Consider the following 15,648-nt stretch of genomic DNA (forward strand, 5'->3'; position numbering starts at 1 on the left):
TGGGTTAATTTAATCAATGGTGATGTATCATGCTTTATAAGATCATCATGTTTGTAGGGTCACTGTCCTGTAAGAACCAGTACCTCTAACGTTAAGCTCAGAAAAACAGCCCTGTTTTCAGTTTTGTGAAAAGCATTCTCCAGCTAATCCAAGAGGATTTTAAATATTTTATCAAGCTTAAGAGTTAGAAGAAATGTCTTAACCCATAAAGGAACCCTTAATCCTTCAGCCCTCAAAAAATGACTAAACTTATGGGTACAGATACATACAGATACATGTTTTTTTACTGCCTAGGAGGAAGGGTATAGAAACTGTAATTGGAACAGTAATTAAAGCTTTGAGATAAATGTGGTGGAGTAAAAAGGACCATGTTTTCCTCTGAAATTAGGTGGAGTAGAAGAATTGCTGCATGAAATGGAAATACTCAAATTTCACGTAAGTACAGTACAAGAATAGACAGACCTTGTTACATACCAATACTTTTAAACAAAAATGTTAAAATACACCAAGACTTTTTACAGAGAGAAACATGAACACGGTCTTGTATTAGGAAATCAGTCATATTAATGTATTCATTGTGAGAATAATTCATTGCAGGGAGTATTTAACTAAATCTGACAGGTACAAGTATTTGTTACTTACATCTAATGTACAAAGATAAGATTATCATGCAACATAAATTGCATAGTTGTAGATTTCAGTTAAATACAGTATATCAATTATACTCTTAGGTGGAATAAGTTAGATTGAATCATATTCTTTGAGCTCCTAGTATGTTTGGATGTTTAAATCTTATTTTATTATTAAACACTTGCAGTGCAGTGAAAAGAATATCCCTCTGAAATGTTGTGGACTAGACATAGAAAATGGCATGCAAAAAATGCAAGTATCTCTAATTGGTAAAGTAAGACAGTAGATGTACAAAGTAATATAATATTATTTATTAAACCCCCAGATAGTCGTAGCCTGTCATATTTATATACCCGTTTGTTTTTTTTAACCCAAACGGAGGTTTTTTTAGATGTACATACCTGCAGGTCCCTCCACTGGCAGCGGGGCGGAGCAAAACATGGATTTCCCAACATTTCACGTCATTTGTCGCTGGCTCGAGTGATGTCCAATAGAGAGGAGAAAAGAAAACACAGCAGACAGATCGCGCTCTGCTAGCTTGAAACGCCATCTTAAATACAGAGGGGGTTTAAACTGGGAGAGAGCAGGACAGGGGGCATAGGAGGAGTTACACCGTTATTTTATCTGTGATTTAAATCGACGGGTCGTCCTGGAACTGTATTAGTCATGGCTTTGGGCGTTCACAACCCAAATTAAAGGCGGATACGTGAGGAAATCGTTGTTAGCTGCTAGCCAGCTAACAAGGTGGAGGGTGGGGGTGAGGATTTTTTTTCTCCGCAGCCGAAGTTGTTTGTTTATGTTATTTCACACGGACATGTCTTCTTCAAACCCAGGTAAAGAGCTACAGAACTTTCAGCCACATTTTAGTCACGCAACCTCTGCAGCTGTGTGTCGTTTTGGGGCGTTTACTCGTGCAAAGCTCAGGCGGACACTTTCCCAAAGATAGCGTGACAGTATCAGCTCAGTTAGCTTAGTAGCTAAGCTAATGCCACAGTAAGTAAGGCTAGCTGGCTATTGCATAAGTGGTAGGTTACTTGCATGCTAGCCAGCTCATATGGGCTAGATTAGCGACTAGCTAGCTGTTAAAATAGCTCTGTTGAGATATGTTCTGCATTGACAAACGAGCTGTGTTGAGAAACAAAATCAAAGTTTGCTGAATACGAAGCTGGTTATCACTTATCTCGCTTCATAAGTGAGTTTTAGGTTGATATCTGTATGTTTCTGTATTCGCTCTTACGATCCCTAAACACGACTTTTGCTGCGCTCCAGACGACTGGGAATTTGAGGACTTCCCAGTGGACGTTTCCGACTTCCGAACTGTCAAGTCTTGAACGCAGCATTTTTCCTACCTCCGACTAGAAAAAATATGGAGCGCATCAAAGTCGGAGTTCCTACTTGTGAACTCGGAGCAGATTCATCTACACCGACTTCACCATCGGAAGTCGGACATTCTACTGGGAAGTTCTCGAGTTCCCAGTTGTCTTGAACGCAGCATATGAATAGATGATCTTTAATTTAGCTGTATGTAGCAAGTTGTGAGATTAAATCACTGCCAGTCGTGTGCTTTAATGCTAATTTGGCCGTTTGAGTTTGGCTCGTGTGGTTTAGTTTCTTTTTTCAGTGCTTGGGGCACAATAGGAAATCACCTGTCATCCTTGACATATTTTGTCTCACTATGCGTCTGTGTTATTAATAGAGTTACCAGACCCAAATCTGGGTATGGGCGCAAGTGGGACCCAAGGAAGTGCGGGGGCTGTGGTACCAAAAGGGCCCAGCAAAAGAAGAGCTGAGTAAGTCTCTCAGTGGTACAGTTTGTGCTGATATGTCAGTATCATGTAATGTATATTTGCTGACGGGTTTACTTTTGTTTTTCACAACTGCGGTCAAAGTTCTTGTGAGAATATTTTTGTGAAGCTATTCACACATCTTTCCCTTCCTCATTACAGGCCAGACTTTGAGGATGATGAAGGAAACAAGCTGTTCAGGTACATTAGTCTCAGTTTCTATTATCATAAATCAAGACAACGTCTTACAGCAAATACTGGAATTGAGAGGGCTGCTTTGATAACAAGCAATGTTTCCCCTGTTTTTCGTCAGGTGTGATGATGAAGGAGGCTCGAACAATGACAAAGAACGCTTTGCAAGGTAGGAGGATGAATTTGAAGAAATAAATGTGTGTGGAGGGGCTGTAGGGGAGCACATGATCTGATACCCCCCACGCTGCTCTCCCTCTCCTCCCTGAGATTTTTTTTACACTTCTTTTTTATTTTGGTAGTGATTTCTGGCCCTGTATTTTAGTGGGTTGGTTTCATTTCCAGGTTTTTGGAAGAAGATCAGAGTTTTGCAGATAAGGAAAAACTAGCCAGGTATGGCCTGTACCACTGTGGAAGGCTGCCTCTCCTGCTTGTATTCATATTATATTTGAATGCACTCATTAAATACTATTCTGTCGTGCTGGATCCTCAGCACAGTGTCGTTGACAGCACAACATTTACTGGTATATTTCGCTGCTGTATGCTTCTGTTTTGGTGCTTGTCAGAATGTTATGCCTCTTTGCCCAAGAAAGCTGTTGTCTCTCTGAGCACACCACTGTGTTACCTGTCACTAACTCCTTTGCTGTGAGGGAAATCTCTTCCTTTTGAGCAACTGTCCTCTCTGTCTCTTTTGTCTCCTCCCTCTCAGGACACCTGAAGGATCTTTCTCTTTCCGCACTTGCTCTCTCTCGTCACGCCGACTGGTCTTAAACGACCAGGCTCTCTTGCCTTCTCACGATCATTTCTTTGAATCATTGACTACACCTTATTGTTTTTACTGCTATTATTTCTCTCACCTTCTCTCATTCCCACTTCTTCTTCCCGAGTGGCATACTTACATTGCAGCATTAACTTTAAACTCTACTCCATGTTGTCCACCTACCCGTCTCTTTCCCCTCTCTCAATCCCTCCTATCCTCTCCACCTCTGCTTCCCTCCCTCGCTCCCTCACTACAGGGAGAACCACAGTGAGATCGAGAGGCGGAGGCGGAACAAGATGACCGCCTACATCACAGAATTATCGGACATGGTGCCCACGTGCAGTGCGCTGGCACGGAAACCTGACAAACTAACCATCCTACGAATGGCTGTGTCTCATATGAAGTCTCTGAGAGGAAGTGGAAATACCAATGCGGATGGGTCGTACAAACCTTCCTTTCTTACTGACCAGGTATGAGGAACTGAGAGAGAGAGAAATGTAGAAAATGTGGGGGAAAGAGATATGTAATTTAAATTTACTTCCTGCTAAATTAATCAATTTTCCAGTTCAATCTTAGAACCGTGCTGAAGGCATGATCATAGCAGGACTAGGCAGTAGCACTTGTGCAACAGAGTCAACAGTGGCAGGTCTCACTGTCATAATGTTGTTCACACTTAAGCTCTGTAAGTTCAGTGGAAATAGAAGGAGAGTGAAAGTAGCACCTTTTCACCCGTCAAGCTCATTTTCTCACAACACAGCAGAAGGGCAGTTGCTATTTTGACTGACTAACTCTATCTTTGATGTTATTGGTTTTATCTAAATTTGTTGTGACAAAACGGAGCCCCAGTCTGCCGTTTAGGCCTTTGGTCATCTTGCAAGTTTTTTAATGACCTAAAGTTACTCTTAGTGAGCCTCTGGTGTCGCACACCGTCCTTGTGAAGCTCCTTGATAACAGGTGAAAAGAAGCATCTGCTGTCATGTATGTAGCACATGTCTGTTTACGCCCTCCTAAGGTCAACAGTGTAGACAGCAGTAGACGGCTAGGTAAACAGGAGCAAGCTTCACATGGATATTATAGATTCAAAGAGAAAGGGGTTCAATCACAACCAGAAACATCTGTATTTGCTTGCTGCTCAGTCGGCCTTTGGTGTCCTCTGTCCATAGGAACTGAAGCACCTCATCCTGGAGGCAGCGGACGGCTTTCTCTTCGTCGTGTCATGTGAGACTGGGCGCATTGTTTACGTCTCCGACTCCCTGACACCCGTCCTCAACCAGTCGCAGCCTGAATGGCTGGGTTCCTCTCTTTATGATCAACTTCACCCAGACGACACAGAAAAGCTCAGGGAGCAGCTTTCTACTGCAGAGAATAACAACACAGGTACTAAGCATGCATATGCTTGTTGTTTTATCACAAAGCATGTCCTTTTGTAACTATAAAAGATATTTTCTTCATTACAACAATCAACTGAGTCGAATCTATCTCCTGTTTGCGTGTGAAGGAAGGATGTTGGACTTAAAGACGGGAACGGTGAAGAAGGAAGGCCAGCAGTCGTCAGCCAGGATGAGCATGGGAGCCCGTCGATCGTTCATCTGCAGAATGAGGTTTGACTCGTACCAGTGTTAACTATCCAGCTCAATACTTGTAGATGCATAAATGAATCTTGGTGCATAAATTCCCCCTGTGGTGGCTGGTGTGTATTTGCAGGTGTGGCTCTTGTCCGGTGGAACCGCTGTCCATGAACAGACTGAACTTCCTTCGAAATAGAAACAGGTAACAGCTACTTTCTCATTTTTTATTTGCATACCTTAAGCTATCATTCATGCTAGCACAATTTTCTTACTGGCGTCATGCTAGGATTCGTTGATTTGAAGTATATTTCTTCACCTCAGGAACGGTTTGGGTACAGCCAAGGAAGGGGAGCCCCAGTACGTAGTGGTCCACTGTACAGGGTACATCAAGTCCTGGCCCCCTGCAGGTACAACTCGAGATCTTGAAATAGTTGGCATATAAAGTGCAGCCATGTGTTGTTTTCAGTTTTTGTTCGTTTACACAGTTATTGCATTTTTGTGTTTAAGGAGTGTCATTAACAGACGATGAAACGGACAACACCCAGGGGAGTCGCTACTGTCTAGTTGCCATCGGGAGATTACAGGTAAGATGGACATCTCTTTTCCAAGATGTTTGTGCTGAACCAAGTTACAATGTTAAAATTCAATACAATAATACAAATCAATAAATAGTCGGTTATTAATTTGTGTAGATTTGACAAAGGAACCAAGGGCCCTTTTATACAGATCTGTATTTCTGTTGCATACGTTTGCATGCATCTCTAACTTACTGCAGTAATATGGGACCCTTATATCAGCAGTGTTTAGAATAAAAAGGCCTTTACTGGTGTTGTAAGAGACTTGTATTCTTTTGAAAATGTGGATCAACCACAAGGCAGTATTTTCTGGTCACAATCTGCGCTCTTATCTGAAGTGGATTATGTCTCATGTTTGCTCGGTTTCAGTCTGTTTTGAAATCATTTATTTGCTTGATAATATTCAGACTTGAGTCTGCAAAGAGTCTTTTTTTTTAACTTAATTATGAATTGTCCATATACATAACCTGATTTAACTGAACATATGAAAACACACGTTACATGTGATTCATTTACAATGTGTTTAAATCAGTGAAACGTTGTGGTACTAGTTTTCTTTGTGTAACGTAACACGCTTATTCTAAAACCATTATTTCCCCCTGTAGGTGACTTGTTGCCCTGGTGACACAGACATCAACAGCATCAGTGTTCCTGTGGAGTTCATCTCGCGCCATAACTGCCAGGGCATGTTCACCTTCGTAGACCACCGCTGCATGGCCGCCGTCGGCTACCAGCCACAGGTAAGCCTCACAGCAGGTCCGAAATGTCAGATACATATGACCGGGCAGCATACCCTTGTGACAAAAGGGGATATTTTGGCTTTGGCTTATGATAACAATATATGGTGTGTTTTGCAGGAATTACTGGGGAAGAATATTCTGGAGCTCGCCCACCCTGAGGACCAGGGCTTACTGAGGGACAGCTTCCAACAGGTGGGACTGTCCGAACATGTGCCGCTTTTTGAGGGACTCCTTTTTATCTCAATTAATCTCTTGCGTTCGCACGACGACATGAATCTGTTTGCATTCACTTAAAAGTTTACACCACCAATATTACGATTCCACTCGGTTTCAAATCAATGCAGCAGATAAGCACATTCTTCTTCCTGGTCAAGCTGGTGCCTACATTACCCACTTTGTAGAACTACTCACTTTACAAGGCTGCACAGATTTGGATGTGATATTTTAGTAGTGTGCGTGCAGGCATGAATAGTATTATTCTAGTAGTCAGATGACGTCACTTTAGGGAAATATTAAAGCTTTTTACAGCTTTTTTCTTTTCTAAAATGTCCTCATTTTCATGTCGAGAGCTGTAAACAGACTTCCAAATGTGAAATCAGTGGAGTTTCCCTCCAATGTGTTTCTGTTGGCAGATTTCCTAAACATCACGTACATCAGAAACCTCTAAATCAGATATTTTCCACAGCTATTTAAAAATGTAATCCACATTCATGCTTTTTTCTCTCACTACAGAGCCTCTTTTTTATAATTACCTCTGTATGCTGTGATCTCCCTCTAACTCGTTGTGTTGTGTGCATGTAAACCTACAGCTCATTGTGACTGTTTGTTCTGTGTGTCCACAGGTGGTGAAACTGAAGGGTCAGGTCCTGTCAGTGATGTTTCGATTTCGCTCCAAATCCCGAGAATGGATCTGGATGAGAACCAGCTCCTTCACCTTCCAGAACCCGTTTTCAGAAGAGATCGAGTACATCATCTGCACCAACGTCAACGTCAAGTGAGTAACACACTGATTTTACCAATACCGGAGATTATGCAACATGATTACACAATGAAAGCTCACAATGAAACTATTGACGTGTTAAAACGTGACCGTTGTGAAAGATCCCTCTGTTTGAATGCTTACCTACAACCCTCCATCCCCGTCCGTCTCACACCCTCACCACGACCCCTCTGATAAACCACACACTGATCCGTCTCTCCCTGCACCTCTCCTCTGCACTGCTCTGATTGTGGGACAATAGAAACTCGACTCAGGACCCCCTCACTCCCATCTCATCCCCAGGGGGTTCGCTGCCCCCCTCACTGGGTCAGAGCAGTCCCAACTGCCCTCCTGTAGTGCTCAGCCCCGGGCAGGTGGCCACCAGGTGAGACCAGGCCTGGCCTGACGATCCTCCCCCTGCATGGGAGAACAGGGGCGGCTTCTTCATGGGAGACTACTGCTGTCTCTAGCAGTCTTTTTCATTTCCCACTTTGGGTGATTCTTCCCTCTATTGTATTTGTCTCTGTTCCTCTGTAGTGCTGTTGTTGGATAAGAAGCATGTCTAATAGTTCCTGTAGTGAGAAGTGAAAGGGTTTAAAGAGATCAACTTTTAGCACAGGTGGTGCCGCATGTTGGCGTGGTGCGTATTTATGTAACAGACCTTTCTCTGCTGAAGCGTGCCTCTGTCTTCCTCTCCTCTACTGGTTTCTCTCTTATGTTGCCATGGTGACCGGTGGCGGGTTGAGTACTACTTTGTCAGCAGGTGTTTGGGATTTCTCACTCAACAGTTGAGGGCATGGAAATGGAAATGAGGCTATTTTTAACCTCTCTCTCTCTCTCTCTCTCTCTCTCTCTCTCTCCCTCGGTTTCCCTTTTCAGGCAGTTACAGCAGCAGCAGGCCGAGCTCGAGGGAGGCGGAGCCAGAGACGGTCTGTACGAGGCCGGCCCGATCACGATGTCACAGGTTAGGCCACGCACATGTGGAGACATATGGAGAGTATAATTAAAGCCTATATTCCGATCTGTTTCTCCCACTATCACGACTGATACGGCCTTCTTTATGTAAACAGTGGCAGGATATTGATTCTTTGCTCGGCAGGAAAGCAGAAGCGGATGTTAGGAGAGCTCCGTTATCCCATCTGTCTGCGTGCTTGAATAACATTATGTAAAGGATTTCAAGTTTTAAAGTAGCAACACTCCGTTTGATGTGTTTGCAGTTTCATGCCTAAAACTCCTTATTTAACTGGAAACTATTGTGACATTGGAGGACGTAGGAAATTCAATAATCCAGATACAAATCAGGAAGAAGATAAGCTGTCATAAACAAGAGTTAAACCACAGGAAAGAAGAACATTGTACTTCCCAAGAGGAAGAAATACTATAAACAACAAATTGATTTACAATGCAGTGGCTTGTGTGTCCCAGCCAACCTCAGCGAGCTCTTTAAAGTGTGTAAAACAATGATGTGAACCAGTCATCATGAGAGCAGTGTTTAAAATAATAATCCAATTTGAGCATTTCAAGCACTTGAACTTGAACCCTTGAAGACTTTGGAGTCTGATCCCTGACCGATACTTTGGTGGTGCTTTAGCAGATGCCGGTGCAGGCAGTGACAGCAGCAGGGCCGGACCACAGCAAGAGCCTTGAGAAGCCAGAGCTCTACCAGTCCCTCTTCCAAGGCCCAGATCAGACTAAGGTCCTGCCCCCCACCCCGACTCCCTCCACGCAGATCTACCCTCAAGCCAACAACTTCCCTGCTGCTCGTGCCAATGAGCCATACAGGTAGGAAGTCTTCTGTGTGCATACATGACTGTGCGTGTGGTAACAGATTTTAAATCTTACCCCTGGAGGCAACACTTCATTAATCAATCTCTTAGGTAAATGACACTGACTGTGTGAGCGTTGTCTGACAGCAGCACAGTGCTTGTAGCTCTTATCTTGAGATGTGACTTAGGTAGGTTATATTGTTAACTTGGGATAACAGTGATTGTGCCAACACTGATGCACTTATGTTAAAATGTCAAGATAATGAGCGTGATATGGACTGTAGACTTATAAACACCCACACTGACTCCTGGCTGCAGTGAGAATAAATATAGTGACATATTTATGTAACCTACGAGCTGGTCTGCATAAGGTGCTTGAGTACTTGTTTTAGGTGTCAGTATTATATGTATAGAGTACTTGCATTATCTATACAATACATATCAGCACAACTTGACCCGTTCTAAATACAAAGTCTACATTTTTGGAAGTTGCACACTGATTGTACTTTTCTCTATGAATGTCTGAACAGATCCATGTTGTAAAAATGATCATTCTAAGCAGCTGCTGATGTTTTCAGTTTGACTTCATCGATCTAAAGTGACATGCTGAATGTCGAGCAGCAAGCAGAAGAGTGATCTTTGGAAGTATTTCGACACAGAGGAATTGATTGTGCAGTGCAAACTGGCAATATCCACTAGTTTGATGATTAAACATTTATTAAGCACAAGGAGAAAGCAGCGTAAACAGATAACAGGCTATCCCTCATCGCTTCATTTTAGGGCTGCACCCAATCTCGGATCCTATCGGCTATGGTCTGACGCCGACGATACAGCCTCTGGACACAGCGGTCAACATGCCGGGGCATGTAGCCGGTGGTTAGCGATAAACAATGTTCTGCATTGTTTGCAGAAAAAGAACACGTTTTTCTTTTTATTAACTCTAATTAACGGGTCTGTCCTTTGCTGAAATTTCAACATCATGATGCAGATTTGTAAAGAGAAAAAAAGAAGCTTTGTCAGGTCTGTCCTCAAGAGGAGAAGAAAATCTTTTAAAATGCTCGTTTGTTGAACGGAGGTCGGATCGATCATTTCTGATGCATTCGAGGGAGTCGGGAAATGTGAACACTGAACGGCTTTGGTGACACAGCGTCAGGGAATTTATCTCGAGTTGAATTTTAGATCTAAAACCGATTGTTAGCTGTTAGCATGCAGATGTCTGTTTATAGAGATTAATAAGAAGCTAAATCAGCCCTACTTCATTTGCTAGCAGGTTAAGGGTTGCCGGTTGTGAAGCCACCAGGGCGGGGAAAATGACCCGACTCCTAAAGAAAATAGAAACAGGAGATGTGCTCCTGTTAGGCTTCGTGGAAGGACGAGGCTTCTGCAAGCTGAAAGCTCTCATTATGGTATTATTGCACAGCTGCTGATGTTGTGGCATGTTGGAGGACGTTTGTGCCTGTGTTCATGCCAATGCTCTTGTTGCAAGTTCCCCGAGTACAAAATAATGTCATGCGAATACTTTAATATGGAAATAACTTAGAATGCTCATCCCTGGTTTGCATGAGGTTTTTTCAGAGCAGATCCAGCGGGCCGACTTGTTTGTGAGATATTGGCTCAAGTGAAAACACCCAGATCCCTCAGTAGTGAATCTGCCTCATATTTAAGTCCACATGAAGGGTATAGGAGAACAAAGGCTCCCACACTGGCTTTAAGTGGGTGCAGATGCTCCCTGACAAAGACTGTGGTCTCTCCTAAATGTATAAAAACAGTTACTGTATGGCTGGTTTAAGCAGCTACACTCACTCTTACGCTGACTTTGACTACATTGTTTTTTAGTTGCTGCTAAACTGACAAGATTATTTTGTCTTTTGTTTATTTCAACATGTTGTTTTTTTGTCATGACAGCCAGGTAAAAGAGCTCCCTCTCTCATCACTTTTGTCCGCAGGCAAGTCAATATGACTCCCCAGATGGCACAGCCAGCCCACCCAGCAGGGCAGATGCTGCCTCAGATGCCTCGTCTCAATGGAGCCCAGCACTCAGTTCCTCCCTCCAGCACTGGCAGCCCCCTCCATGGAGGACCAGCAGGAGGATGGCCTGGAGCTGCAGGAGGAGCCAGACAACAGTTTAATAACCAGGTAAGACTTTGCAAGTAGATTCATGGTCGTATTTTAGTGTAGCCTGTATTTGTTATACTTTATATCATGATGCTTCGATGTGTCTATGACTGTAAATGCTGACAGTCTTCCTCTTCTATCCAGCAGGTGGCTCCCCAGGCAGGAAAGACCATGTCCCCACAGTTTGCTCCCATGGGAGGATACGGAGGCGGCTCCACCTCCTCCTCTTTTGGTCAGATGCCTACAGGTGCTGCTCCCGCCCCAACCAGCGGGGCAAACTACCAGCCTATGAATGCGCGTGCCAGCCTCAACACCAACGGTTATGGTAGGTTGCGTGCATATAGCGGTGAATCTGTGTCTCTCTCTCTGTGTTCTACGTGCATCCTCTCACCCTTGTGTACTTCATCCCAGATGGCTCTCAGTCCGCGGCTCAGTTCCCGCCTCGAGCAGCGGAGGCAGTGTGGCCACAGTGGCAGGGCCAGCAGCACGTGCAGAATAATGCAGAGCAGCATCCTCACGCTCAGGGCAACCAGCAAGACATGTTTCCTGTGAGTGACACAAGCCTTATCTCGCTCTCTCGTACACTTGTTTCCTCCCTCGCTGTGTCACTTAAAATTAACTTTGTGTCTTTGATCTGATTTCAGGATGTGTTGTCTATGCTGGACCAGCCTGCCAACTTCAACAACGATGACTTTGAGATACCAATCTACTCTCCGTTTAATGAGTGACCTGGTCTATACGTCTTTTTTTTTTGTCCTCAGCCTCTCTTATACTTAGCTCTTCTGCTCCTCTTCTCTTCCTGCTCCTGAGAGTGGCACACTTCCCTTGCTTTGCATGGCTTACATCGCACTGCCACAAGCCAGTTAAAGAAGGAGGGATATATCTGATTGCAGATATAGAGGGGAGGAAACTCACGGATTTGCTACTGACTAAAAGATTATTTTAACAATTTTCCAGCCATTGTAAGAGAATTTTCTAGCTAGCACTGCCCAAAGCTCGACAACCTATGTTGTAGATATGTGAAATATATATATATATAAATATATAAAACCGCACAATCACAATACCACACTTGAATAGACTGCACAAAAACACTCTCTTACGCTCTGGTAAACAATTACCAGACAAACACACAAAGGCCTTTTAGTCTAATATGTTCCTAGTTTTTTCTCAGGCGTTGATGAAAAGTGTATTTTGCTGTGTTTGCCCTTTAGCATGTAGACTAATCACTCCAATCGTTGATTTAAACTCTCAGGAAATTGCAGGGATATTCAGCTTTGGTGATTTTTTTTTTTTAAATCACAGCTGTTGCACGCAAACCACCACTGTCTGTGCTAACCTCACTCACAGTTTGAATCCACAGCATGTCTCTGCATGTCAGCACTGCTTTCATGGAGCGCTTCTACAGTGTGTAGATCTATACCGAGTACAGTCTATGTACATTGGAGGCTTCACCTATACTTTTAATTATGTTTTTCCTCTTAAGGAACTCGTTTTTATTTTCTTTATTGGATGACGTACTTCAACAGAGTGTTACAAAGGCTCCATACTGTTCGTCTCTTGGTGGAAATCTATTTTTCTTTGCCTCTTTGAACATATATACAGGATGCATGTGTGTATGTATGTACATGGGATACCTACAGTTTAATTATGAACTCAAACACAGTCGTGTGGTTTCTGACTTCTTCTTCTTTCTGTCGCCCTGCATTACCCTGTACCAAGTATGGGCTTTTTGTACTCCTTTTTGTAAAAGAAATACAGAGCAGAGTCACAGAGCAATAATTAACAAGCAGGAAATGTGTATTTTTAAAGCCATTCTTTATTGTTGTTCTTAATGTTGTCCTTGATAAATGTTAATTTTAAAATGGAGAGTTGTGGTAGTAATGTTTGATTTAATTAAAATGTTTCCCAGTATTTTATTTTAAAACCTTTGACCTCTCTGCTTCCCTTTTTCTGATGTTGTAACAGTTTGATCAGGGTGTTCAGGATCCAAATGGAATAAAAACAACTAAAAGCAAATAACAATGGACTGAATCTCATCCAACCAGCTGTGTTGAACAATCAATTTAGTACATTTGTATGATAGAAGAATGTTTTTGGATAAGAAATAATGCGTTTCAAATTTTTTAACTTTAAAAATGTGGAATTAGTTAAAATTTGTCCCTTTTTTATTGCAGTTTAAATCCTGCATACATGATGACTAATTATGTAATTACATGTAAACCCATGCTTATATCTGTCCAGGTTTATTGTAAAGAGGCTTGTATGTTGGTGACTGTGTCGTCTTTGTTAATGTTAAAGAAATCTCTTTGGTTGCTGTGAACTTTTATCAGTTAGAAACACAAATATATAAATATTCTGTATATGTCTATGAAATGTTAAACGAGAGAAAGTATGTCTGGTTTTTGTATTAAATTGTTATATTGTTGAACGTGAAGTTGGACTCACTTTTATTTCCAGTCATTGTGTCTGTTTTATGGCAGTGAGCACTCCACTGATGACACTCATGCAAGAGTCATGGCTGTCTTTAATTACATCCCTGCGTGTATTCACTTCCCTGAAACAGTTTGTTCTTAACTGGTGAAGTAACAAAAACCAGCTTTGCTTTGGTTGGCCTGTATCTGTTTTCCTTCCTCATTCTGTGTATCTGTGAAGACTCAGAGATCTGAGGGTTTGTCCTGGGATCAGTTTCTACCTTCTTCTTTTGCAGCCTGGGGGTGAAAACTGTGACGACTGCACCATTTTGGTTGAATTTTGTCATTTTATTTCACTGCATTCACCTCTTGTTCCAGTGTTTTTCCTCAATCCCCTGTTCTGTGCATGGAGTCACTTTACTCTTACTCTTGTGTGTATCTGTGTAGTGGCATCAGAGTACACGCAATCTGCATTTTTTTTGGTCAGGATCAGTTTCCAAACCCTCTCAAGTGGATTGCCACGAAGGCGTCATATCCTCTTTCTCCTCCTCAACCTTCTCCTTTTCTACATTTTGACCATTTCATCCCTTCATTTTCTCCCACTTTAAGACCTTAAAACACCTTCCTTTGGCATGTGTGCAGAGTTATGTGTAAGGTGATGTGATTGCTTCTTAGCTATAGAATCTGCACACCATATTTGCTTTGAAAGGCTTACAAGCGGCCACATTTTTTGGTTGTGTTGTCATGTATCCCTTTGTACAGACTGGGACCAGTGACCCTGTTCAGGTGTCATCTCATATGAAGGGTTCTTCTTCTGAAGTGACCAGAGTGATGCCTCGGTGTTCTAATCTCAGAAACGGCCTGATCGTCACCAAACTCCTTATTAACTATTCATGGAGGACACAGGTGCCAAATGGGGCATGTGTTTGTCCACCAATCCAACATATCTTTGGGAGGAGGGCAGAAGGTGTCGATGTTGGTGAGAAGAAACCGAGACGAGGACGTAGAGCAATGTGTTGCTGACCGTTTGAAAGAAGAGTTGGTTTCTCAGATAGAAAACATACAGAAATTTGGAATAATTCAAGCATTTGTGGAACTGCTCTGACGGCAGAGTGAAGTAAACAGATAATAAAACAATATGGACCCTCCGACCCCCCCTGCATCCAGGTTTGAGGTGGACGTGGACCTTGGCTTTGCCCTCTTCTTCTTCTTCATGCTCTGCTTCTTCCTGTTGGTGACCATAGTGCGCTGTGCTCAGATGGTGCTGGACCCGTACAGCTCCATCTCTGTTACTACATACCAGGAGGAGCAGGAGCATGCAGAGGACTGATGGACCTGCACAGTAAACAGTGAAGGCATCTCAAGGGGGTGAAAAAAAAAAGAGTTGCCACAATCTAAATAATACTTCAAGATCTCTGTTATGACTGAGATAGTCTGATGAAGACGTACTTTTATACAGTTTGCACTATTGAAGAATTTTGTACAAAGCAGGCAGCCTACCAGCGGCATCCAACAGCCTTGAGGTAAGATATCCATGGTTAAAAGTATGATGAGGCACATTTGGAAAAGTCCTGAAGGTAAATGAAACTGGTTCAATGATGCTGAATGTGAATATATTTATTTAAGATAACTTAACTATGTGTTCTAGTAATCGTAATCATCTGACGTTATGGTGGTGCAGCCTTGTTATCTCGAGATAATGTGAGAAAAAAGTCAAGAAAACAACGACGGAAATTAATCGTTATCTCAGGGAAAAGGAGGTAAATAAAATGTAGGGACGCATGTCCCTTTAGGGCTTCCATAGTCCTAATTTTCTGGTGTGATAAAAATAAATGCATGCAAGTCATTGTATTGAAACACTGATAATGTTTAAAAATTAAAATAAAAAAACAATAAATGATTTATCAGTAAACACTAGTGTCTGGTCAGCCTGATATTTGAATAGAACCACAGAGAACAGAAAAGGCTAATGTGTAGATTAAATGTTACGGAGGTCCTAAGTGGACATGCATCCATACACTTTATACTTTTTACCATGATATAGAGTCATTTCCAGTTCTTTTCTAAAGATCTAGACTTATTTATATCGTTATCTCGAGCTAACAACACATCACCATAACGTCAGAGT

General features: G+C 42.5%; 1 protein-coding gene across 6 annotated transcripts; it reads left to right on the forward strand.

Annotated features, from left to right (window-relative positions):
* Nucleotides 1–1,133: 1,133 nt before the first annotated feature.
* arnt (aryl hydrocarbon receptor nuclear translocator) lies at nucleotides 1,134–13,543 on the forward strand. Of its 6 annotated transcripts, none has more exons than XM_069655610.1 (20): nucleotides 1,134–1,463; nucleotides 2,327–2,420; nucleotides 2,577–2,615; nucleotides 2,728–2,775; nucleotides 3,620–3,833; nucleotides 4,527–4,740; nucleotides 4,862–4,964; nucleotides 5,068–5,133; nucleotides 5,253–5,338; nucleotides 5,439–5,515; nucleotides 6,112–6,246; nucleotides 6,364–6,438; nucleotides 7,089–7,240; nucleotides 7,488–7,610; nucleotides 8,105–8,189; nucleotides 8,817–9,007; nucleotides 10,938–11,127; nucleotides 11,251–11,431; nucleotides 11,518–11,654; nucleotides 11,751–13,543. In XM_069655610.1, exons 1-20 carry the CDS (start codon nucleotides 1,427–1,429, stop codon nucleotides 11,832–11,834), a joined length of 2,331 nt encoding a protein of 776 aa, XP_069511711.1. In that variant the 5' UTR covers nucleotides 1,134–1,426; the 3' UTR covers nucleotides 11,835–13,543. The 6 variants fall into 6 exon arrangements, with proteins under 6 accessions (XP_069511711.1, XP_069511713.1, XP_069511712.1 ...); XM_069655612.1 differs by having other exon boundaries at nucleotides 11,254–11,431; XM_069655611.1 differs by having other exon boundaries at nucleotides 8,820–9,007.
* Nucleotides 13,544–15,648: the final 2,105 nt, after the last annotated feature.

This window comes from Semicossyphus pulcher, unplaced genomic scaffold (assembly GCF_022749685.1).
Source record: "Semicossyphus pulcher isolate SPU_LCO1_2020_fin unplaced genomic scaffold, fSemPul1.0.p SCAF_9, whole genome shotgun sequence".
Lineage (NCBI taxonomy): Eukaryota > Metazoa > Chordata > Actinopteri > Labriformes > Labridae > Semicossyphus > Semicossyphus pulcher.

What these genes read in the sequence shown, in the direction of transcription:
- arnt (XM_069655610.1), top strand. Translation starts at nt 1,427, where the DNA reads ATGTTATTTCACACGGACATGTCTTCTTCAAACCCAG. An exon ending in TTCCTTCGAAATAGAAACAG is followed by an intron (nt 5,134 to 5,252) that starts GTAACAGCTACT and finishes TCTTCACCTCAG; the next exon opens with GAACGGTTTGGGTACAGCCA. An exon ending in CCCGGGCAGGTGGCCACCAG is followed by an intron (nt 7,611 to 8,104) that starts GTGAGACCAGGC and finishes TTCCCTTTTCAG; the next exon opens with GCAGTTACAGCAGCAGCAGG.